At 35.0% G+C, this 25,207-nt stretch overlaps 1 protein-coding gene across 1 annotated transcript in view; it reads right to left on the reverse strand.

Moving 5' to 3' along the window:
• The window catches only part of EXOC5 (exocyst complex component 5), a 52,563-nt gene that overhangs the window by 20,931 nt on the left and 6,425 nt on the right, over window positions 1-25,207 (reverse strand). Inside the window, exons 2-12 of the mRNA XM_065941000.1 lie at window positions 15,597-15,691; window positions 14,820-14,967; window positions 13,476-13,670; window positions 9,016-9,080; window positions 6,779-6,807; window positions 5,621-5,730; window positions 4,842-4,886; window positions 4,597-4,737; window positions 3,508-3,590; window positions 2,334-2,543; window positions 896-1,043 (exon numbers count right to left, since the gene is read on the reverse strand). Coding sequence (XP_065797072.1) covers window positions 896-1,043; window positions 2,334-2,543; window positions 3,508-3,590; window positions 4,597-4,737; window positions 4,842-4,886; window positions 5,621-5,730; window positions 6,779-6,807; window positions 9,016-9,080; window positions 13,476-13,670; window positions 14,820-14,967; window positions 15,597-15,691 — 1,269 coding nt within the window. The remainder of the gene's footprint in view (window positions 1-895; window positions 1,044-2,333; window positions 2,544-3,507; window positions 3,591-4,596; window positions 4,738-4,841; window positions 4,887-5,620; window positions 5,731-6,778; window positions 6,808-9,015; window positions 9,081-13,475; window positions 13,671-14,819; window positions 14,968-15,596; window positions 15,692-25,207) is intronic.

Raw genomic sequence — 25,207 nt, forward strand, 5'->3', positions numbered from 1 at the left:
ACTTCCATTGGCAATGTATAAGAACTTCTATTACTCCACATTCTTACCAACAGTATCAACAAAATTTTTGCCAACCTATCGAGAATTAGTATTTTCCCTGTCTTAAGTTTCAGTTCCCACCAGTGAGACTAAGTATCTTATTGATAACTCACATTTTCTGTATTTATGTATAGCCTTTGACTTGTTTTCTATTGATTTATATTTATATATACAGTCTATATTGATCCATCAATATAAATATAAAGACCACATACATCATACAAATAAAAAATTAAGACTACCTCAACTCTCAATTTCATACTTAAGAAATATGTAGCTCAGTTTCTTCCTCTGTAAAACAGAGATAACAACCTCACAGAAATGTTACAATGACTAAATGACTTAATGCATACCTAAAGTGCTTGGAGTAGTGCCTGGAACATAGTATGTGCTGTACAATTACTAACAAGTATTATTCGTTTTATAAATCTTCTGCTAGTAAAACTGTAAAGCCTTCTTTTCACACTCTGGCTTAATTGTTTACTTTGTTAAAGTGTGTTTGTTGAAGACATTCTAAATTTTTAATGGAGACAATTTTTCCTTTCCTTTGATCTGTTCTTAAAACATCCTTCTCTCCCTAATGTTAATGTATTTCTTTATGATCTGGTTCTAACCCTCACTTTCATATCTTGATTTAATATCTCACTGAAGAAAATTTGGTATGCTCGTTTAAAATCATATTAAAACATACTTCTAAACAATTTAAAAATAATTATGTTCCCTAAACAAAAATCCTATTTTTTTTATTATAATACACAGGTGTTCATAACCAGAGGGCAGAGCTATATCTTAGTATAAACAAGCAAAACTTAAAATACACAGCTATATATAAATTAAATAAATGTACAATTCTTACCCTATGACATCTTTCAAAGGCTTGTTTGGTTTCTTGCAAAAGATTAACGACCACTTCCTGGGACAGGAAAGTCTCTCCATGAGTATCGATACTTGGCCCCAGTGGTAAGTTGGTACGCTGTCTAATTCTCTCTTTCAGATCTTGAATACTAGTGCATAACAGAAACAAATGAAAAAAGAAGACTACTATACATAGATTTCAATTTCAAGTACTCTCAAACTTAGTATACATGAACTAATAAAAAGAAGAAAAATGGACCAGTAGCAGGAGACCTAAAACTTCTGATTTCAATTAGTAGTTCTGTCAAGTGAAGCAAGCATTAATCTCTATACAGAAGACTGTCATATGAAAAGTGAGGAGATCTGCAGTTATTATCTCTAAAGTCTCTCTTAGCTCTACAATTCTGACTCGATAGTTAGCTCTACAGTTCTGACTCAATAGCCAAAAACTCCTTGTTTGGTTTCCTTAGGAAGTAGGCTATTCGAAGTAGTTAATATTTCAGATAATTAAACGGCCCCGCTTAAAACAAACTTTAAAATTTTAAAGCTTTTTAAATATACTAACTACCTAAGCATATTGTACATTTCTTTATTACTATTAAACATAATTTAGCTTTTCTAAATGACTAAGGGTTATTAAGAACATTTATTATAATATAGAAGGCTAGATTACTTTTGTTCCTATTAATAGAATATATAGCTCCAGACTATGAACTTTCAAAAAAAATTCTTATGGCTGTTTTTTAGTTTTTTTCTTTTACTTGTTACTGCCTTTCAGATGTCACTTCTTATTCCTAATTATAATCTCTCCATGATAATTATTTAACATATAACAAGCTGGGAAATAAGAAGCTGATTTAGCTGAATGCATATTATATGAACCATCAACTCTGATGGTTCACAAAAGTCATTCTGATTCATCCTAGAATCAACTAAATTCCATACAGGTAAGATCTAGATTACTGAGCTGCCACCAATTTTTATAGCAAATCATTTTATTTTCTTCTAGGATATGAGTAAATTCAGGTTTTAATGTATTACTTAAACAAGTTCATGTCCAAGTCCTTTAAAAAGCTCAGGGTATCAATTTGCAGGGGTTTTTGTTCTTTTTAACCACACCTGCAACAGCAGCAATAAAATAATTTACTTCCTAATTAATAACCTGGAATAATTAACTCAGTCTGAAAAAAGGAAAGGAGGGAGGATGGGAGGAACTCTTTATGGTACTGGTATTATGTTTTACATTTTAATAATGTTATATTAGAATATTTCAACATGTGGCTCAAAAGACAGGATTTGATGAATGGTATAAAAAAACTTTTTTAAAAGAATTCTTCACAGAAAATTCTAATGACTATCAATATTTTACAAGTTGTCCAAATATAAAAAGGTTTTTAATATCTTTAGTTTTAACTGTAACATTTAACAAAAACACTTACCCTCCTGTGCCAATGGATCTCTTTTGATGGTTTTTTGAATCATAATAGCGCTGTAGGATCATAGCACTTCTGCTTTTCAAGTAGCTAGTCTCTATTTCAATGTAGCTCTCCAAATAGGAAATGAAAATGGACTTGATAAGCTTAGACAAGAAAGTCTGTTTATCAGTACCTAAGTTAAACTCCATCAACTTGCTGGAAAGATTTGTGGTTCTTTTCATGGAAAAGAGGGGAAAAAGATAAATGTATATTTTAGGTATAGTAATAATACTAAGAAATACATATTTTTACAATGTGACTTGAAAAACTTACATTAAACCACCATTTCTTAAACCCTGGGAAGTTACTCAGGATGCAGAGAGCAACTGTATAAGGTTATATAAATATTTTAAGTAGAAGGTATATTACAAATAATATCATGGTTTTGAAAACTGCCATAAACTCCTAAAGACAACTCAACAAGAGAAAACAAAGGCAACCAACCAGTCTAGAAATGGCAATGATGGCAGAATGGCTTCAAGTATGCCATTCATCACATGGTTCCTCTGCTCATTCTCTTCTCTAGACTTGCCTCTAATTCTCTGTTTCTCACTGCTGAAGACAGACTCACAACAGTGCTGCTGTTGAAAGACTTCCTGATTATAGTTACTTTTGAAAAACTTCTTCTCAAAATGACAATGAAGAAAAGCAACAGGATTGGAAAAAAACTCCACATAAAGCTTCTACAAAGTATAACACTGCCATTTACAAAAACACAAGACAAATTTTCACATCAGACTTAAGCTTGAAACTGTCATTTGTTAAGAATTTGTCACTCCTTTTCTCAACTTCTAAAGCTTTAACTGGAAATAAATGTAATTATTACTCGTTCTTATAAAAATTAAAGACTAATGAACTAGTTTACAAGTAAGATAAAAAACATAATTCTCAAGTCTTAGTTTAAACAAGGTTTTATACTTCATTAAAGTATATTAACATAAAGCATAATATCTAATAGTTAACATGCTAAGAAAGATACTCTTATACAACACTAGTCTATACAGCCAAGCAGTTAATGCTAAAAGCTATATTGCTATCTGACAAACTGTTATTTAAAAACACCTGAATACTTCCCAATTTTCTATCTGAAGGAAAGAAAATGTGAGATATTACTATTTTCTAATAATTAAAAATATACCTTGTGTATAAATCATAGAGACTTTTGAGATACTGCTCTGCATCAGACTTCCAACATTCTTGTAACTGGTCTTTCACAAAGCTCTAAAAAGAAAAGTCAACATTCTGTTAATTAAGTAAATATTATATTATATAGTCAATATTTTTTTCCTCTAGAATTACTCTACATTCTTGAACTGTTCTGACTTAAAATCCAGTGGAAAAGGCAATGCAGAAGAAATAGACCAATATAAAAAAAATTGAAAAATAGTTTTTTGGTTTACTGCTTCTCATATTTACTTGTACATTTATATCAGCGTTGGGATTAAGCATTAAGAATCTCAAATATCCTGTCTTTTGAAAAAAATCCCAAAAAACACTTGAAGCTATATCAATATGGTCAATTCTTTAAAGTAACATTTCCCAAACTGGAGTCTAAGTAACACTAGTGTCTTTTGAGACACTAAGAGACATTACTATAAAATTGGGAAAGGCAGTACATTACATTTCCACTTCTAGAGGATCACAATACATATTAGTACCTTTAAAGGATATTAAAAGTCGTGTTTTTAAAACAACATTTATTTAACACGGCTGAATCCACTGGTGAACAGTTTAGGAAATGTTGCCTTAAAGTGCAGAGCTATGGAAGTAAAGGCTGTAAACAAAACGTTCAGTTTATTCTTTTCATGTCAATGCAATATGATAAAAAATTCTACAGATCTTGTAGTTCTTGTTCACACTTACTTTACTAAGGTAAAATAAGGTAAGCAATGTCAATGCTAAGTATCATTCTTAGCATTTCAAAAATGCTATCAATTGGTCGAGGTGAGAGCCCAGTGAATATTAAATTGAGGCTAATCTATCAAACCTGTTACTACTACTACTGATAGACACGTAATTTCAAACACATGCTCTGATGACTGTGAGTGGCACCTTTTAATATTTTGTTTTAAAGCTTGACACTGTCACTCCTTTCCCCTATACTTAATAAGTGAATTCCTGTTCCTAAGAATACTACACAAATAAACTCAATTTTTAAAAACTTTTAAAACAGAGGGTAAAAAACACATATTGTCTTAAGAACTACTTAGTCACTGTTTAAAATTACCTGTAGTTTGATTTCAAATACATTTTGAATAAGTTTAGCCAGTACTGTTTCTGGATTGCTAAAGATATCTCCAACTTGTTTGTTCACCCGTTGACAGAGTATTGCTGCATCTTCAAATATATCGCTTCTCAAGTAAGCACCCTAAAGAGTAGAGGAATTTTATATAATGAATATATAATTTAAAATGCTTTTTAAAACACAAATTAGGATAAAATAAAATCAAATTAAGTGTACTGTTATGTTACCTCCTGGCACTGCTTTATATAAACATCAACACAATGAGAATAACCCTATGAAGAAGAGAGAAATACACATCACTGTTTTGGTTAAGTTATTAACAACAATAACAATGTCAATAAAAGAGGTATTATATATAATAAAGCTATCTCTATGCCTCAATAAATGGCCAGCAGTAACAGCTACTCTCTGGTTTCTGTATTCCAACGGACACTTAAGGGCAAGCCTTCTCGCTTTTGAATTATTTCATAAATGTTTAACTAAAAAAAACAATAAATAGAAGGGAGACAAAACAATTTTCTACATCAAATTATATAAAAATTCAGTGATAGTCTTATTATTAATAGTATTACTATTAATAATAAAAAGTATTAATAGTACTGAATATAAGATCCTTAAGACCTAGGATTTAATATCATTTCTGCAGAAACATAAAAAAATATATACATTCAAATTATTCCAAACAATGAAAATTAACACTGTGATACACTAAAACAGGACAAAATTACAGACTGTAATACACCCTGGTGGCTCAGTGGTAAAAATCTGCCTGCCAATGCAGGAGACACAGGTTCAGTCCCTGGGTGGGGAAGATCCTCCAGAGAAAGAACAGCAACCCACTCTAATATTCTTGGCCTGGGAAATTCCATGGACAGAGGAGCCTGGTGGGTTATAGTCCATGGGGTCACAAAGAATCACAACTTAGTGACAAAACAACAACATACAGAATTCACATCATCTCTACATTCTTTAAGACTAATCTGCACTTTAAATTTTTTCTATGTACCTTAAAATGAAGTAAAACAGCTGCTACTTCTCTCATTCTGGAGATTTCACCTCTTCTTTGAGCACCAGTAAACTCCTGAATCAACTGGCATTCTAAATCATGGTATTTACCTAAAAACAGAAAGTCATTCAGCTACAATGAGACAAAGTACACAGGTTATTTGTAAGTATGTGGTTTCTTTATAAATATAATGACTATGAATCTAGCTTTTTTTAAAAAAGAATTTGTAAAAACCATGAGATTACAGGTAGTGGAGCAAAACCCTATAATATACTAAGGTATATAAATCTATATTTTCAACACACACAAAAAATCTTCCCAACTGGCAAAACAGATCAGCTCTTATAGTCTGACTTCCATTTACAACTATGTAAAAAAACAGCTGGCTGGGAAAAACCTCCTGGATGTCATTTCTGAAAGCAAGAGACAGGAAGAGTAAAGAGACTTTAGAGAAAGAGTAAAGAGAAATATCAAACTCTTTACTAGAGTTCAAATGACTTTACCGTGAACAAAGGCAGATTCAAAACCAAATTACACCTTAAGACAACATACGGTATTTGATTCACTACATTCTTGGGGCTATTACGGTACACTTTAGGCAAAACAGGTGATTTTTGAACTTCAGTGAGTTCCTGAATAGTGACTTAGAGCCTACAAATATAGTGGCTATTTAAGAAATCTGAAATGATCTGCCTGAAATACAATCTAAAAAACAAGATTCAAGCTACCATGTAAGGAGTTAAATAGGTACTGAAATGGTCATATTAGCTTTTTTTTTTTTAAAAAAAAGACAGACTGGCATGTATGGATACAAAAACAATGTCTAAGATATGTTGTTAAAAACACAAGGTATCAAGCTTACACATTTGTGTAAGATGCCACCAATTTTAAAATACATGGGGACCACAGAAAAAAATTCTACATATTATATACATGATTTATGTTCTATGCTTATATCAAGATATCCATAGAATACTATGGAAGAATACACAAGAAACAGATAATATTTAATAGCTGTTTCAAGGAAGAGGAATCAAATTCACAGATGGGCTGGGAGGATGACATTGTTCCCACTCTCTTCTTTTATGATTTTCTTTCTTTTATAAAAGTAGTTTGCTCACTTATTCAAAACAGTTAAATAAATAGAACCCCACTTACTTGCAATTTTAGATTTAACTTCTGAAAATCTGAAAGATAAAAACCAATGATAAAGTTCATTATTTGTGACAAATATACCACAGTAATGTAAGATATTAATAAAAGGGAGAATGAGGATACATAGGAACTCTCCATACTAAATATCTTCATAAAGGAAGGGAGAGAGGGGAGGGAGAAAGGGAAGTGAGAGGGAGGGTGTGGCCGAGGATGGAGAGCAAAGACAAGGCCAGAGGGGAAAGAGTACTGACAGGAAGCATGCCATTTAACAAAACTGAAACTGGGCAATTCAGATGGAGTATCTACACTGAATAACCAACTCCCTTTTAAAGAGGGAGGAATTCTGAACAAGACATTAACTAACTGAGCCAGTCCCAACAACTGAGTTATTGTCCCTACTCATATTCATTGCTATTTTAAATTCACTTGATATTTGTCTCTTTTCCCTTCTGTTGGGATTTTTTCACATGAAGTTTCATTATTGTCACTTAAAAGAAAATAAACAATAAGTATATATAAATGAGCTATTTTAAACCTGGAAAAACAAAATAGAAGCCATAAAAAGGACCCCGCGTGTTAGGCGCCTAGCTGAATGCAAATTCAGAAATTAAAATACCAATTAAAATATACTAGAACTTTTCCAAATCATAAATATCAAAGGGGAATCACAACATGGAAAATTAACACTGAAAGATCTCACATAATTAGTTTAAAGTGATAGGTGAGGGGATGGCAAAAAAGATGCCAAAGATAGATAGAGAGGGTAATAATTCAAACAGCTATACAGAATTGATATGTGCTTCCCAGGTGGCTCAGTGGTAAACAATCTGCTTGTCAAGCAGGCAGATGTGGGTTTGAATGAACCCTGGGTTGGTAAAATCCCCTGGAGATGAAAATGGTAACTCGCTCCAGTATTTGTGCCTGGGAAATCCCATGGACAGAGGAGCCTGGCGGGCTATAGTCCTCGGGATCACAGAGAGTCAAACACGACTTAGCAACTGAGCACACAGACAACAAAACTGATATATCAAAGTCATGGTGGATCACAGAGTACAGAATACATGTTAGGCTATATTGATCTCTGTGAGAAAATTAAATTTGATTAGGATGTAAATTCAATTCTAAGGCTTAAAACAAAACTGTAAGAGAAGTATGTAACTGAGAAGTGGGAGAAGATGAGTATATGTCTGATGTTTGTATGGGTGGGAGAAAACTACCATGTACCCATTGTGAGCCGTACATTTTACCCATTTAAGTAAATGGTTTAACTCTGAAATAAAAGCTTTTTTGTGGGTGACATTAAAAATCATTGCTCATGTTGGACAAGCATGAGAGTATCAATAATAGCTAAATGATTATTACTGCTAACTCTTTATGATGACACAAAGTTCAAAGTAAAATAAAATATATTTACGGGTAGGGAATTCACTTTCACTCTATGTTTGGGACATAATGGGCAAACTTTAAGTATAGTAATACATTTACATTCTACCTGTACCCAAGGATCTTCAAGTACCACAAAAGGGATAAGATACATTATCCGTTTTAAGAGAAGATATGTTTTTCCAGATATTTAAATGGGAGAACCACTATTAATAAAATTTAATTAAAGAGTCTGACATTCCATGGACTAAAGGAAATCATAAAAGAATTTTCTTCTCACTGAAGCTTCTTTAAGGATGAGACTATTAATACCTGACTTAGCAACGGTCCTAAGGCCTGGCATATAAAACAGGACTTTGTAAGGTCCCTAGAAAGGAGACTTCAGATAGGTTAAATGGTCCAAAAGTCCAATAAATTGTATACAACAGTCTGTTTATCTGAACTTTTTAAAGGCAATTCCATAGCTTTTACCAGCTTTTCAGAGGTGTCCAAGACTCCCAAAAGCTTAAGGAGGAAAAAGCAACTCAAGAAACCATGTTTAATCTTTCTCTGCCCTTCTACACTGTTATCAAAGTCCAAAAAAAAAGAAAATTCAAAATGTCACTTGTCAATTTCAAAATTCTCCATCAACTTTTTTCCAAAAGAAAAAGGATTGAGATTATTTCAACATATATCATTAAATTTAGTTGCTAAGAGACCACATTTTTTCAAGCAACTATTGCATACTGTATCTTTTAAACACAGTCCTCAGTAAGTTCTTGTTGAATTAATGAGTAAAATAATACAGGTAAAAGTACAATTTTATTCCATACATTACACACCATATAGCCAAATTAACTCTTGAGAAATAAACTTGCCTATCAAAAGGTAACTCTTGGGCGATTAGGTGCAACTTCTGAATGATGTCTGCTGCCTCCTTTATCTATTAAAAAATAAAAGCAATAATTAAAAAAAAAAACTTTATATGTATCCAAAAATAACTTTGCATTTAAAAATAGCAATATTCTCCTATGTATGTCCACAGACCCTCACCCAAACAATTTTCTTTTAAGATACACAACAAAATCTTGTGAGCAACAGGAATACATCTGGGGTATAACCAATAATGAGTCATTGAAATATAAGCATTTGTCATTATGGTATTGAAATCTTGTGATTTTATAATTTTAAATTTTATAATTTTACAATCCCTTCCCAATCAAACCTGCAGTTCAAGTCTACTCTGGAAAAATTCAAATAACTGACTGCCAAAAGCGAGTTTAAGTATCTTCTGAGTTTACGGACAGACAAGATTTATGAAAATAATTTAGACCATACTGGTGCAAACACCCCACTTTAGGTGAACAAAATAACAAAATGCTTGTCATTTAATGAACATATCAAGTTTTAAAACGTGTTAACATGAAGTCTTCTGAATAGAATACGATACAAAGATGTTTGTACGTATTCAAGCTGTGTAACTAAAGGATTTAGACAAGGGGTCTAAAATTTTTTAAATGCAGAAATTTGTGCTTATTCATACTAATGTATAGAGAGTCATATATGCTAACTTCTGAAAACAAATTTCAAATAAGCATTGAGTTTAATTTTGGCACACCTTTAGTAACTGATTTTATCATTCACTTTCTTTAACACTAAGAAAAAAAAAAAAAACAAAACAGAGACTCCCACAAACGTTGACAGAAGAGCTGAGAATCTTCAAACAGACGTTTCTAAAATGAGTACTCATGTGAAGTCTGGCAAACAACAGTGGAAAACAAGAGCAGGGCCAAATGATACTGCTGATGCCAAACAAGAGTGAATATAGACAGCATTTCTGCTTCAGCTACTTATCTCCTAGTCAGCATGTCACTCCAGATGCTCACTCTAATTCTGCTGCACATGAGCACAGATTAACACTGCAAGATCACTTTTCAACATGCCATTTAGTGGTACTAGCAAGGTCCACCATTTTCTCCTCACCAATACTCCCTTCAGAAGGAACCTGCCAGGTACATGCTTTGTGTTTCCATTAGCAGTTTGTTCTTGTTAAAAGATGGAAGTCCCCATTATGCAGTGTTTGCAAACTTCACTTAATACAGGAAGAAGTACAGCAGAGTAAATAACATATGATTTTATGGAATTACCAAATTATTTTACAAAAACTATTTCACGCACAAGTAGTTCTTAAAGTCATCCGTCAGTTAAAATATACTCTAGGCACAGTTTTCAAAACCACAATTTAATAACCTGCATATATCTGCTACTGATGTCAGTGTGAGGTGAGAGACCACCCAATGCTAACATATTAAAGATAATTAGAGCCACCAGACATTATCTACATGGAGAACATTAAGTTGTGATTCTAAAAAGAAAAACAACTAACATACTTTGTAAAGATGGAGGTAAGAGGAAATACATACTATGGACATAAAATGTTTTCCCTCCCCCACCCCAGAGGAGAAAATTAGAAGATTATGAAAAGCAAAGATTAAAAAAAAAAAAAAAACAGCAAAAATGACTATGGAGCAGGAAGAAAAAGGACTAAGATGTGTTATTTTTTCCCATTCTAATTCCTCCCACAATCACACACCGACATGGGTGATTTTCCTTTTCTTTCCACTGGGAAGGTAGCTGGTACACAGTGCAGAAACTGAAACAGCCAGAAGTTTACCTAATAATTAGCAATCTAGTACCATATATGAGGCTCCTAAGTGTACTTAACTATGACAGTACCAGGCCAAAAATAATGACTCAACAGTAACCCAAAATCTATGGGAGATATGAGAGAAAAAGAAGACAACTATAAAAAGAGGACTAAAGTATAAGAAAAAAAGAAGATGAAAGAAAATGAGATATGGGAGAGAGTGAAGCAAAGGAAAGAAAATAAGAGGAATTAGCTTAAACATTGTTAAGTCTGTACTTATTCCTCAAAAATTAGACAGCTAGTGACCAAGTGAATGAGGTAGCAAGGATATGAAGATCTGTTCATCTTTCAATAAGAATCTTAAAAATTAAGAGACAATAGTAACACCATGAACTACACAATTACTTGAGGATAACTAAAATGTTTAAAGTGTAAAGATGATAATTTCATCATATAAAACATTATAAGCAATACAAATTGGGTTAAAATATGTGTGCAATCACTATCAACATCACTATTATATCAAGTTTTAGGGATCTACTTATTTGTAACCTAATATATATGCATAACAAGCCTGAACTTTTGATGTCTTTCTAGAATGCCACAATACTCATCATTGAATTCAGTTGAAAGTAAACTTCTTGAAAACCAGGGCCAATGTTATTTGATTTTGCATAGTTTTGGTGGCTTAGACAGTAAAGAATCTGCCTGCAATGCACAAGACCTGAGTTCGATCCCTGGGTGGGGAAGATCCCCTGGAGAAGGGAATGGCTGCCCAGTTCAGTATTCTTGCCGGGAAAATTTCATGGACAGAGGAGCCTGGTGGGCTACCGTGCATGGGATCACAAAGAGTCGGACATGACTGAGCAATTAACCCTTAGTATGATATGGAGAGTACTAAATACTCAGTGATGTTATTTAGAAATGAAAAAAATAAAAACAGATGGATGTGTGAGTGATTGAAACATTCTATACTTAACTACTTTCAACTTGTGCCCCACAAGATCTTCCACACAAAGAAACAATACTCTGCAATAAATAGTAAAATCATTCTTTTTCATTAAAAAAAATATATGTGGCACTAGTGGTAAATAATCTGCCTGCCCACGCAGGAAATGCAAGAGATGCAGATTTGATTCTTGGGGTGGGAAGATTCCCTGGAGAAGGAAAAGGCAACCCATTTCAGGATTCTTATCTGGGAAATCCCGTGGACAGAGAAGTCTGGTGAGCTACAGTCCACAGGATCGCAGAAGAGCAGGATTCAACTGAGCGCGCGCACGCGCGCGCACACACACACACACACACACACACACACACACACACGTGTAATCAGTCAATTTTAAAATATTTACTTTTCTCTAGATTCTAAATGGCTGCCTTGAGCTGCATGAAATAAACAGACCAACTCGCACTAGGTAAAATATCTGCATTTTGTTTATAACAAAGCATAAATATACTCTACAATCCAACAGGTATAATCCAAGGTAACCCAAGGTATAAGACTTGAATTACACACAATTTTATATATATATAAAACAATTTTTAAAATACATATTAAGTATCAATATATACTTTTATAATACATTAGAAATATGTATGTTTCATGTAGGAAACAAAACAAAAACATTCAAACAAAACAAAACTGCACCCTGAAAAAGAGTTTGGTGTTCAAGCCCTGTGTGTGTGTGAACTACATGAATGTATAAAAGTTAGATATTGCCAGTGTTTTACAAGTGTTTAGGTATGATTATGTTCTTGATGTTAATCTTATCAGCTCTACTTTACATTATAAATATAATTCCTGGAACTCATTATTTAAAATACTGTCTTTTCTATAGAGGAATTTTCTCTACACATAAGCATTTCTTTCAAAGATCTCTAAAAATTATAAACTCTATAAACCTACATATCTCCTACTCACAAAACAATGTGTTGCTTAATTCAAAGTGAATTCAATACAACTTAGCTTTTAACATTCCACTACCTGAGATGTCCCATGGAGTAAACCTGGAAAATATTCTGGAAGATTGTATTCAACATATTAATAGACAATGTTAATAGTATGTCCATATACTATCCATAAGAATGTCTATTTTTTCATGCACTTTTAAATTTTTTCCCCCTGAGGGGAAGAAAAGGAGCTGAATAACCTTCTCCCAAGATTGTAGTGTAACCAATACTATACAACCTTAGACAGGATTAAGTGATTAGTGCTATGAAAAAGATTAACATGAATAATTAATTCAGATTTTTCAATTCTTTTTGATCTGAACTATGCTTTCATTTTTATAAAAGAACTTTATTCAAGTAACAAAACTAGAAGCTCTGAATTCCTTGCACAGAAATATACTTCAGTTTGTAAATGATTTAGGGTCACACCACCCCTCACCCAGGGGAATATGACTATTAAATTGTTAATATTAAAAGTCAATTATGAAAAAAAAATACTTATTAACATAGTTAACTCAATATTTCTAAACCATACACATCTCATAAACAAAATGCCAGGCAATCCAACTAAAAATCTGAATATAAATTTTGTTGGCAAGCGTATTTTTCAGAATAAAGACTTTTAATAAGTCAACTACTCGGTGATTTGAAGTCTGACTCCGGAAAGCAGCAATTGTTGTTCATAATTAGAGCATTGTTAGTAATGTTATTATATGCTTTTATCCTTCTGACAGTGCTCACCTTTTCAGAATTTGTAAAAACATCAGATTTCAGTTCTCCATCTAGAAACTCATTGAAGTATTTCATCAGCTTCTGAGCCTCTACTGCCCGTTGTCTGGGTGTGTTTACCCCCTCCAACTGGTCTCCAAGGTGACAGACTTTGGTTGCTACATAGCTGATGTGCTCATCAAGTTCTTGGAAATGTTGGAAGGCAACCTAGGAGAAACATGCATAAGCATAAAATACAACCAGAGAACCCAGATTAACTATTAAAACTATTGTTATTACCAAGGGGAATTTGCATTAGAAGTATTTTGAATCTATTACTTTAACTACTTAAAAATACATTATCTTATGTAAATTACTGAGTTTATTAAATATTTTATAAATATTTAAAATCTATATATTCTAAAATCTATAAGTATTTTTTATACAGGCTTAAGTGAAGGAATCTAAACATATGAAAACTGAGTAGAAATCAGCTTGCTAATCCCTAATACTAAAGAACAAACAACCCCTACAAGGCAGCAATGCTAAACAAGCTCTTCTAACTACACTTATAAAGGTCAATTAAGTCCCACGTCAGGCCCAGAATGTGAAAGAGGTTCAGAGGTTCCTGATTAAGTCTAGGGCTTAAGAAATAAGAATGGCTGAGAAGTTTGGCCTGTGTACCCCAGAATCAGCCTAATGGTCCAGTTTTACTCAAAAATAGATTGAGGAAGAGTTCTGCATCTGCTTTTCCCAGTTACACCAGCATTCTCATTAGGATATCTGCCTCACGACTCGTGTGAAACTTCCCAGATCAGGTGTCCTCTAGGGAAAAATCTGATCCAGGCAATAGCTGGTCTGGTATTATTATTTCGCTTTATGATTAAATGAGAATGCAAATAGATACCTAAATATCCAAGCTAGTCATGACTCCCTAAAAATACTGGCCTGCTGAGGTATCATTCTTAAAAATTTGCATTGTTAAGAGAGGAAGCAAGGACCACACTGTACTGAATACCATCCCATCCTAAGAAGGGAGTACTCTGACCCCAAACCATCACTCAGTAGCAAACCAGTGCACCAAGAGTGCCTGGTAACAATCCATTAACATTTTATGACATGAGATGAGAGCAGTATAAAGAAACCTCAACAATTACTACTTGACTAAGTTGCCTCAGTCGTGTCCGACTCTGTGCGACCCCATAGACGGCAGCCTACCAGGCTCCTCCGTCCATGAGATTTTCCAGGCAAGAATACTGGAGTGGGGTGCCATTGCCTTCTCTGACTACTTGACTAGACTTTTTTTAAAAAAACTAAAAACTGAAAGGATATAAATTTATTACAGTCTGTATATTCATTATTTAATTAACAGTTTACCTGATTGCTTTTCTGGAGTTCTTGTACCTTCCTGGCAAATTCCTTAGCTTCTTTCTGACACTGTTGCTCTAGTTTCTCTACTTTCCTTTGAATCCTTTCATCCATTATCTGGAGCTCCTGAATATGATTTACAAATTCTTCTAATAATCTAACAAAAGAAAATTAGAATATGTATCAACCCATCTATAATTGATCACTCGGAACTGATCAGTTCACTTATAATTGTAAATAAAGCATTAGTGAGCATTCCTTGAGGTAGGGATGAACACGTTAATTTTCTCTCTAGCATCACGTTAAAGATTACCTCTGATATAAATGAAAGCTTCATAGGGAATCTCCAGATTAACCCCCAGAAATGAAACCAACTTTATAGGAATAGACAAAAGGGTAAAATGTACTATATAAACATAATACTGTGCATTCCGGGGTATGGTGAATTTTTGTTCCCCCCATTTACAACAATATTTAAAACAGCATACTCAACATGTTTTATTTTAGAGGTATACCAATAATTTCTAATTTATTATTAATTGGAGAAAATACTAAATTCTCATAACGCAATAAAATCCCTTCCCCCATATCACTTAAAAGTCCTTCTCTAAAATAAAAGAAACATAAAAGGAAAAAAAATAAATCTCAAGCTTCTAATGCTTCTTCCTTTTATTGGCCAGTTGTTAACTCCCTTTTCATGAATATTGCAAGGAATTCCAACAGTTGCCTCTATTCCAGTCACAAACTTGTACTAGACTGAGTCTATGAAAAAAAATTTTACTTCACCTTTTAGGATCAAAAGCTTCAGGTCCCCCTCTAGAGCCTCCTCCCGGGGTTCTCCATACAAGACGTTCAATATACTCATCTGCCACAAAAGGCTCCTAGTTTACAAAATAAATGTTCTTTTAAAAGTTTCACATGTCATAACTTACTACTACTTACAAAAATGAAATAGGTTATACTATGTGAGAACTGAAATTAAACTACTAATTAAATACATCTAATTATTAAAATGTACAGGCTTTTTCTACTCAAAAAATCTTCAATAAACAAATCATTTAATGAAAATTAGGATATTAAAGAATTTGATAAGCAGGAACAAACTAATGAAAAAGTGAGCAAAGGAAACAATTCATAGAAGAAATAAAAATGGCCAAGAACTGATTCAAACAAATTCTTTTTAATGGCTGAGTAATATATAGCCCATTATACAGAGTGAAGTAAGCCAGAAAGATAAAGACCAGTACAGTATACTAACACATATATATGGAATTTAGAAAGATGGTAACAATAACCCTATATGCAAAACAGAAAAAGAGACACAGATGTACAGAACAGACTTCTGGACTCTGCGGGAGAAGGCCAGGGTGGGATGTTTCGAGAGAACAGCATCGAAACATGTATATTATCTAGAGTGAAACAGATCACCAGCCCAGGCGGGATGCATGAGACAAGTGCTCGGGCCTGGTGCACTGGGAAGACCCAGAGGGATCAGGTAGAGAGGGAGGTGGGAAGGGGGATCGGGATGGGGAATACATGTAAATCCATGGCTGATTCATGTCAATGTATGACAAAAACCACTACAATATTGTAAAGTAATTAGCCTCCAACTAATAAAAAATAAATGGGAAAAAAAAATGGCCAAGAAACATGAAACATAAAGCTTCACTAGTAATCAAATGAGGTCAAGTTATTACTTTTTTTTTTTTTTTGGCCTCACATTGGCAACATTTTTTCTTTTCCCTTAATTACAATATTTAATACAATATTTCCTTAATTACAACATGCAATGCAGGAGCAGGTAAGCTGAAATTCACACTCTCACTATTGTTAGAAAAGTTAAAATGTACAATATTTTTGGAGGGCAAGAAGCAACATTTTGGTAACATCAACAGGTCTAGAAATGCTCATACCTGTTTAACCCAATAATTCTACTTTTAAAATTCTAAGAGAAAAAGAAGATATGAACGCAAAATTTCTGTATTATGTATAATGCTGAAAAGTTACTTACATAAATATCAACAGAATCATTATTGAAAAGTTATAGTCAATTTATAGGATAAAAATTATGTTCCTATTAAAATCATGTTGTAAAAAAATTTAACGAAATGAGAAAAAATGCTCACATATAATATCTAATATTAAAATAGAAAGACAAAATTTTCTAAACTTTATAGAAAAAAAGAATTAAAAAAAAAGAATATCAGAACAGAAGGCCCAATTAAGAAAATTATCATTCAAATGTTCACCATCTGAAACGGACCACCAGCCCAGGTGGGATACATGAGTCAGGTGCTCGGGCCTGGTGCACTGGGAGGACCCTGAGGAGTCGGGTGGGGAGGGAGGTGGGAGGGGGGATCGGGATGGGGAATACATGTAACTATATGGCTGATTCATGTCAATGTATGACAAAACCCACTGAAATGTTGTAAAGTGATTGGCCTCCAACTAATAAAATAATATTAAAAAAAAAAAATGTTCACCATCAGCTGACAATGTGTTTTTTAGACACATAATATTAACACATGAATTTACATATTTTCCATATTACCCTATTTCATATAAATAGGTATCATATATATTGCCTCACACTTAGCATATAACTTAAACTGATAGCATTTGTTGGTGATTTCAGTTTGAATTCTTGTATCTGTAAAACTTTCCATTCTTAATCATACTTTAAAAACATATTTTCACTGATGAACATTCACTGAACAGTAAAATTTCCATGGCCAAGCAGTCTGTTAGGCTTTGGAATAAAAAGATGTATATTTATACATCTGTAAGTTTCTGAAGGCACCCTTCAGAAACTTACAGCATGAACAGGGAAAAAGTATAAAGAATACAGTAATAGTATGTGACAAGTAAAATTTAAAATTTGTGCACAAACTTCAGTACTAACATTGCTGAGTGAGTTGTTAACTAAATAGGTAGTTGAGTGATGGAAACAGGATATTTCTTAATTCAGCAAATGTTTAGTAAACAACTACTCTTGTGTTGAGCACTGTGGCAGGCACTAAGAATACAGATGTGAGTACTGTGGCAGGTACTAAGAATACAGATGCGAATTCAATACAGAAGTCTCTGCAAGTTCTCACAGAAATGATCTTCTACTAAGGATACAAACCTTAAACAGTAATTACAGAAATAACTAATCACAACTGTGATAAATGTGGGGGAAAGAAATTCCTGAATGCTCTAAAAACAGCAACAGAGATGAAGGGAAGATGGAAATGAAAGAATACTGGTAAAAAGTGAGTATTGCAACATCCTTACTTTCTGAGAGCATGACACTTTAGCTGAGTACAGAGGAAAGAAGAAAAGTCAGCCAGAAAACAGTTTTCCAGACCATTAGGGAAAGAGAAGATAGAGCTTAACCCATTAGAGAAAAATGGACTAGATCACAAATACCACATGTGGAAGGATGTAGAGAGAAGTGACAATTAAAACCCATAGATGATAACCTGTCCTTTTATCATCATCATCATCACATTGGAATTTGAGAGAATGGCTTACCAGTCTGATGTGAGAGGAGGACTGAGAGAATAAGCTTCAGTCAGAACAATAACCATCGGAAAAAGAGGAGGAACACCAACAAGAATAACAGCTCACATAATCATCTAACATTCGCTGTGTGCAGTTAAGACCAGAGGTCCTATTTTATCCCCAGTTTATAACGAAGAAGCTGAGATTTAGAGAGGATACTTACTTGCCCAAGACAACACAAGCTGTATATGGCAGAGCTGAGATTTAAATTGCTGTTTCCACTGCTATATAACACTTAATAGTAACTTTGGGAAACTACAAATAGCTCCTTGTGCCTGAAGTTTAGGTGGTGAGAATAAGAGGTGAAGCTAAAAGGGTGAAAACTGCCATGTGAAGGCACATGCACATCACTGGTTCCACCTTTTAAAATTTCTCCTTATATTCATATGGCATCAAAAATACAAGCCAATAATTTTATCAAACAATTGATAAACCGTCGCATGTCTTGTATACATAAAATCCATAATCAACTTTCAAACTGTACATATTTTAAAAGAAAACCGTATCATTTTTTTATTGTTAATATCAGCTATTGCTAAAAAATAAACATCAAGTAGCAAGAACACATAACAATATAAATAGGTTTTTAAAAAAATTTAAAGACTCTTTTTAGAAAGATTCTTTTATAGTGGTCAAAATAACTGAAAAAGAGCAGCCATCGTAATACAGCTCTAGGAAATATAAACATCCAATATGATCAAGGCATGAAAACAAACAAAACAGCTAGCTATTTTTAAGAAATTCAGTTCAAACCAGATTTAAAAATGGGCAGAAGAAATGAACAGACATTTTTCCAAAGAAGACATATAGATGGCCAAAAGGCACATGAAAAGATGCTCAACATGGCTAATCTATCATCAAAAAGAACACAAGTAACAAATGATGGCCAGGATGGGAGAAAGGGAACCCCTGTACACTGTTGGTGGGAATAAAAATTGGTGCAGCCACTGTGGAAAACAGTATGGAGATCTCTCAAAAAACAAAAAATAGAACCACCATGTATGTTAGTTGCTCAGTCATGTCCAACTCTTTGCCATCCCATGGACTATAGCCCACCAGGCTCCCCTGTCCATGGAATTCTCCAGGCAAGAATACTGGAGTGGGTTGCCTTTTCCTTCTCCAGGGGAACTTCCTGACCCAGGGATCAAACCCAGGTCTCCTGCACTGCGGGTAGATTCTTTACCATCTGAGCCACCAGGGAAGCCCAGGACTACCATATGACCCAGAAATTCCATACCTGGGTATATATCTGAAAAAACAACAACAACAACAGTAATTTGTGAAGATACATGCACCTCAATGTTGATAGTAGCATTATTTACAATTGCCAAGATATGAAAGCAATGTGTGTCCATCAACAGGTGAATTGATAAAGAAGGTGAGGTATATAGATACAATGAAACACTACTGAGCACATAAGAAAGGATGAAATTTTGCCATTTGCAGCCAGAAAGATGGACTTGAAGAGCATTATACTGAAAGTGAAATATATCAGAGAGAGAAAGACAAATACTGTACAAAATCATTTATAATGGGAATCTAAAAAATATAACAAATTAGTGAATATAACAGAAAAGCAGCAGACTCACAGGTATAGAGAACAAACTAGTCGTTACCAATGGTAGGGAAGAGGACAGTATCAGGGTGGGGTAATGGGAAGTACAAACTATTGACAAAACCCACTGAAAAATTAAAAAAAAAAAAAAAGAGATATGCTACAAGGATGTATTATACAACATGGGGAATATGCCAATATTTTGAAATAACTGCAAATAAGTAAATAAATTCAGTTTACCCAGGCGCTGACATGATTGATGATTAAATCATAAGGATGAGTTAGAGAGTCTGCAAAGTAAATATTCTGACCCTCTAAAATACAATTTACTCATTTAGCAAACATATTTATATAATCATACCCGAGTCTACCTTACTTAAGACAAGAGTTGACATGTGTAACAAATCTTAATTTAAAAGCACAAATTGAGAAACAACGACTCAAAGGAATTTATGCTTGGAGTTACATAGAACTTTAGAAAGTCTGACAAACACATGAAAGACTTCTAAATAAGACGGTAATGACAGCTAGTTTTTAAAAGTGTTTACTATGTGTCAAATATGTGCCTAGCACTTACAATCTTATTTAATACATACTTAACAAGTCAATGAGGTAGGTTCTATTAATATAGACTAGTTGTACGCCTCAGAAATTGTGATACATGGGGTATATTTAATCCAAGGCCACACTGGTGAGCTACAATCCATGGGGTCACAAGATTTCGTTGGAGGTCTGGGTTCCAACAGACTCAACAAATCATGATGTCAAGCAGATCCAAGAACTATTCATCATAAGATGGAAGTAGTAACCCCAGGATCAAACATGAACAGAATCAGAAAGCAAACTGCATAAGCAGGTAGCCCATGTTTTTCACTACTATTGCACTAGCATGCCTCCCTTAATTCATATGTATGGCCTTATGGGAATCACTTAAAACCAGATGACAGAGAAGGAAAAAGCATAAGCTTGCTTCATGAAGAGGTGGCTAAGCATGTTGGTGTCAAATAAAAATGAACAGCAACTGCAATCACAACTTCCCTCAGCAGTGGCCTTAAAACTCGGTGACAGGAAAAATATCCTCCCAAAAGGCAAAGACTGGTCATCCTCATGAGTGGTCAGAAAACTGACCTCGTTAGAATATACATGGACTCATGGACAGTGGCCAAGGACCTAGCTATCAGAGGAAAAAGGACTGGAAGAAAGAGAACAGGGAAATCTGGGGTTGACGCACATGAATGGACACATGAGACTGGGCATGAAGTATGAAGATCTTAGTATCACATGTTAACATCCACAGGGAGACATTACTATGGAAGAAGAATAAATAACCAGGTAGACAAGATGATTCTGCCACTCATCCCATTTCTGATTTTCCTCCAGGGTAAGAACCCTAAATGGAGTGCTAGAGGAGCTACCTGCCTCCTCCTCCCGCCAACGTATATGAAAACATGGAGCTTAGTGGCACAGGAGTGTTCTGCAGTGAACAGAGATGTGTAGTCCAGATATCCCGTCAAGAAGGGTCTTGTTTTAGCTGCTCGCAGTGCTGTCAGCAGAGCATTCACTTGGCAGTATTTTCAGGGATCCTTCAGCTGCAGAGAGCCGCTTCACTCAATGTCATACTTTTCCCAATGTGTGCTCAGTTGTGTCCAACTCTTTGTGACCCCATGGACTGTCTCCTCTGTCCAGGGAATTTCCCAGGCAAGAATACTGGGACAGATTGTCATTTCCCACTCCAGGGGATCTTTCCAACAAAGGGATCAAACACGGGTCTCTTGTGTCTTCTGCACTGGCAGGCAGATTCTTTACCACTGTACCACCTGGGAAAGCCAATGTGGTCTCTATCTAATTACTACTTAAGATGGGGATATAAAGGCCTGACCACCTCAGCAAGTATCAGGGCAACCCTTGAGAGGTAATTTTAGTTTCAGAACTTCCCATAGGAACCATCACCACTGTCGCTGGGTCAGCACTGTACTGCTATTTCTCCTAAGACCCAATTTTGCTTATCTACCCTGTCCTTTCACATATACTCACCCTAAGGGTGGACATGGAACAACAGACTGGTTCCAAATAGGGAAAGGAGTAAGTCAAGGCTATATATTGTCACCCTGCTTATTTAATTTATATGCAGAGTACATCATGAGAAACGCTGGGCTGGAAGAAGCACAAGCTTGAATCAAGATTGCCGGGAGAAATATCAATAACCTCAGATAGGCAGATGACACCACCCTTATGGCAGAAAGTGAAGAGGAACTAAAAAGCTTCTTGATGAAAGTGAAAGAGGAAAGTGAAAAATTTGGCTTAAAGCTCAACATTCAGAAAACTAAGATCATGGCATCTGGTCCTATCACTTCATGGCAAAAAGATGGGGAAACAGTGGAAACAGTGTCAGACTTTATTTTTGGGGGCTCCAAAATCACTGCAGATGGTGACTGCAGCCATGTAATTAAAAGATGCTTACTCCTTGGAAGGAAAGTTATGACCAACCCAGACAGCATATTAAAAAGCAGAGACATTACTTTGCCAACAAAGGTCCGTCTAGTCAAGGCTGTGGTTTTTCCAGTGGTCATGTATGGATGTGAGAGTTGGACTATGAAGAAAGCTGAGAGCCAAAAAATTGATGCTTTTGAACTGTGGTGTTGGAGAAGACTGTTGAGAGTCCCTTGGACTGCAAGGAGATCCAACCAGTCCATCCTAAAGGAGATCAGTCCTGAGTGTTCATTGGAAGGACTGACGCTGAAGCTGAAACTCCAATACTTTGGCCACCTCATGTGAAGAGTTGACTCACTGGAAAAGGCCCTAATGCTGGGAGGGATTGGGGGCAGGAGAAGAAGGGGATGACAGAGGATGAGATGGCTGGATGGCATCACTGACTCGATGCACATGAGTCTGAGCAAAGTCCAGGAGTTGGTGACAGACAGGGAGGCCTGGCATGATGCGATTCATGGGGCTGCAAAGAGTCGGACACGACTGAGCGACTCAACTGAACTGAACTGAACTGAAGGGTACTTTCTAATAAATATTCTGCACACTAAACTGTCTTAAAGTCAGCTTCTCTGAGAAAACCTGCAACATTGCAGTAGTCTAGTCAAGAGATGCTAATGACTCAAATCAAAGTAGCAATGTAAGGGATACTGTCATATTGCCAGGTTCATGACCTTTTAAAGGATGTGTTCATATGGATGTGAGAGTTGGACTATAAAGAAAGCTGAGCACCAAAGAATTAATGCTTCTGAACTGTGGTATTGGAGAAGATTCTTGAGAGTTCCTTGGACTGCAAGGAGATCAAACCAGTCTATCCTACAGCAAATCAGTCCTGAATATTCACTGGAAGGACTGATTCTGAAGTTGAAACTCCAATACTTTGGCCACCTGATGCGAATAACTAACTCAGTGGAAAAGACCCTGATGCTGGGAAAGATTGAAGGCAGGAGGAGAAGGGGACAACAGAGGATGAGATGGTTAGACGCCATCACCGACTCGACGGATGTGAGTTTGAGCAAGCTCCGGGAGTTGGTAATGGACAGGGAAGTCTGGCGTGCTGCAGTCCACAGGGTTGCAAAGAGTCGGACGCAACTGAGCGACTGAACTGAACTGATAAAGTGAGTGAACTGAATGCTATTAAACTGGCTGTGGGAAGAAATTTTAAAAGGAAATCATGATGACTCATAGAGGTTGCAACCAGAACAACTGTATGAACAGTGAGTGGTACCATTTACTGAGACTGGGAAGGAGATGGAAAAGGGAGTGGGGAAATAAGAGCTCTATTCTGCATATTATATGCTGAAGATGCCAATCTGAAATACAAGTGAAAATGTAAAGCACATAGTCAGAAAAATAAGCTGTATTACACGGAAGAAACTGGTGCTAGATATAATTTTAAAATTATTTAAAACCTCAGAACTGGATTAGGTCACCCCGGAAGAAGGTCATGCCAACATGTGGAAATAGGAAGAGGAAAGGAAACCATCAAGAGACAAAATAAGAGGGATCAGTAAAGGAGAAGGAACTATTAGGAGAGAACAGTATCCTTGAAGTGAAGTACAAGTTTTATCTTCAGAGGCAATCAAATTATCACAAGAGTTAAAGATAAATCAGTTGCTGATTTCAAAAAAATGGAAGTTTTGGGGAAAAAAAATCTTTTCTGCTTATAAAACTAAATAAATCCCAGTAACTTATTAATACTTAGCACTGTAAAGGCATTTACAATGAGAAAAAGACAGGCAAATTAACAAATTCCTCAAGACCTCTAAATGACCAACTCCTCCTAAGAGGATTCTCAAAGATACCTCTAAACAATTCCCCCCCAAATCTTCTAGAATATCATGAATCTAACAAAGGTATATCTTAATCTCTATTTTTCTATAGTAATTAAAAGCAAAATCAGCCAAAACGATCTAAGTATGTACTACAAAGCTACTATCATGTCAAATTCAACTTTGCATGCATGCTCAGTCACTTAAATTGTGACTGATTCTTTACCACCCTATACATTGTAGCTCCCCAGGCTACATGGGATTTCCCAGGCAAGAAAAAAGGAGTGGGTTGCCATTTCCTCTCCACAGGACCTTCAGATCCAGAGATCAAACCAGCATTTCCTGCACTGGCAGGTGGGTTCTTTACCACTAAGCCACCAGGGAAGACAAACTTTACATAATTTATTACTGTGTTTATCTGTTAAACTGATTTCAAATCTTTATAAGTTTCATATTCTTTATTACCAATTGTAATAAAAACATGGAGTTAGTGGTCATTTCTATTAAAAATTAAGACCTCAAGCCCTTGAACAGGAACATAAATTCCTAATTTAACACTTTCCCCTTGAGAAAATCCAACTAAATTGTCTCAAAAAGGTTCAATAAAATGTTACAGCCACCTACACACTCAAAGAACCTATAATATTTTCAATTACCTAGGTAAAAAAAAATAAGGCTCAGTGGATTTCAGGAAGAAGTATTTCTGGGTCCTATTAAAGCAACTAACAAGTAGCTTCAGGTACTTCCTGTAGAAAGTACTTTTCTTAAATTCACTATCAAATGTGAATCTATCAGTAGACCTGTCAAACTAATCTTTAAAACACTATTCACTTTTAGTCAGAAACTTCCCTATGCAATTTCAAAACTATGATGTTCACCCTCTTAAATCTACCCTTTTAAGTTCTTATTTTACACTACCTAACCAAATTTATTTGTACCCCAAAATGAACAGGCATACTACCACGAGCATACACTCGTCTTCTCTTCAAACTCATGTTACTCCTGCTTCCTTACCTGTGACCAAGTTACTCAATCCACAA

The sequence above is a fragment of the Muntiacus reevesi genome, chromosome 7 (assembly GCF_963930625.1).
Source record: "Muntiacus reevesi chromosome 7, mMunRee1.1, whole genome shotgun sequence".
NCBI classification, from domain to species: domain Eukaryota; kingdom Metazoa; phylum Chordata; class Mammalia; order Artiodactyla; family Cervidae; genus Muntiacus; species Muntiacus reevesi.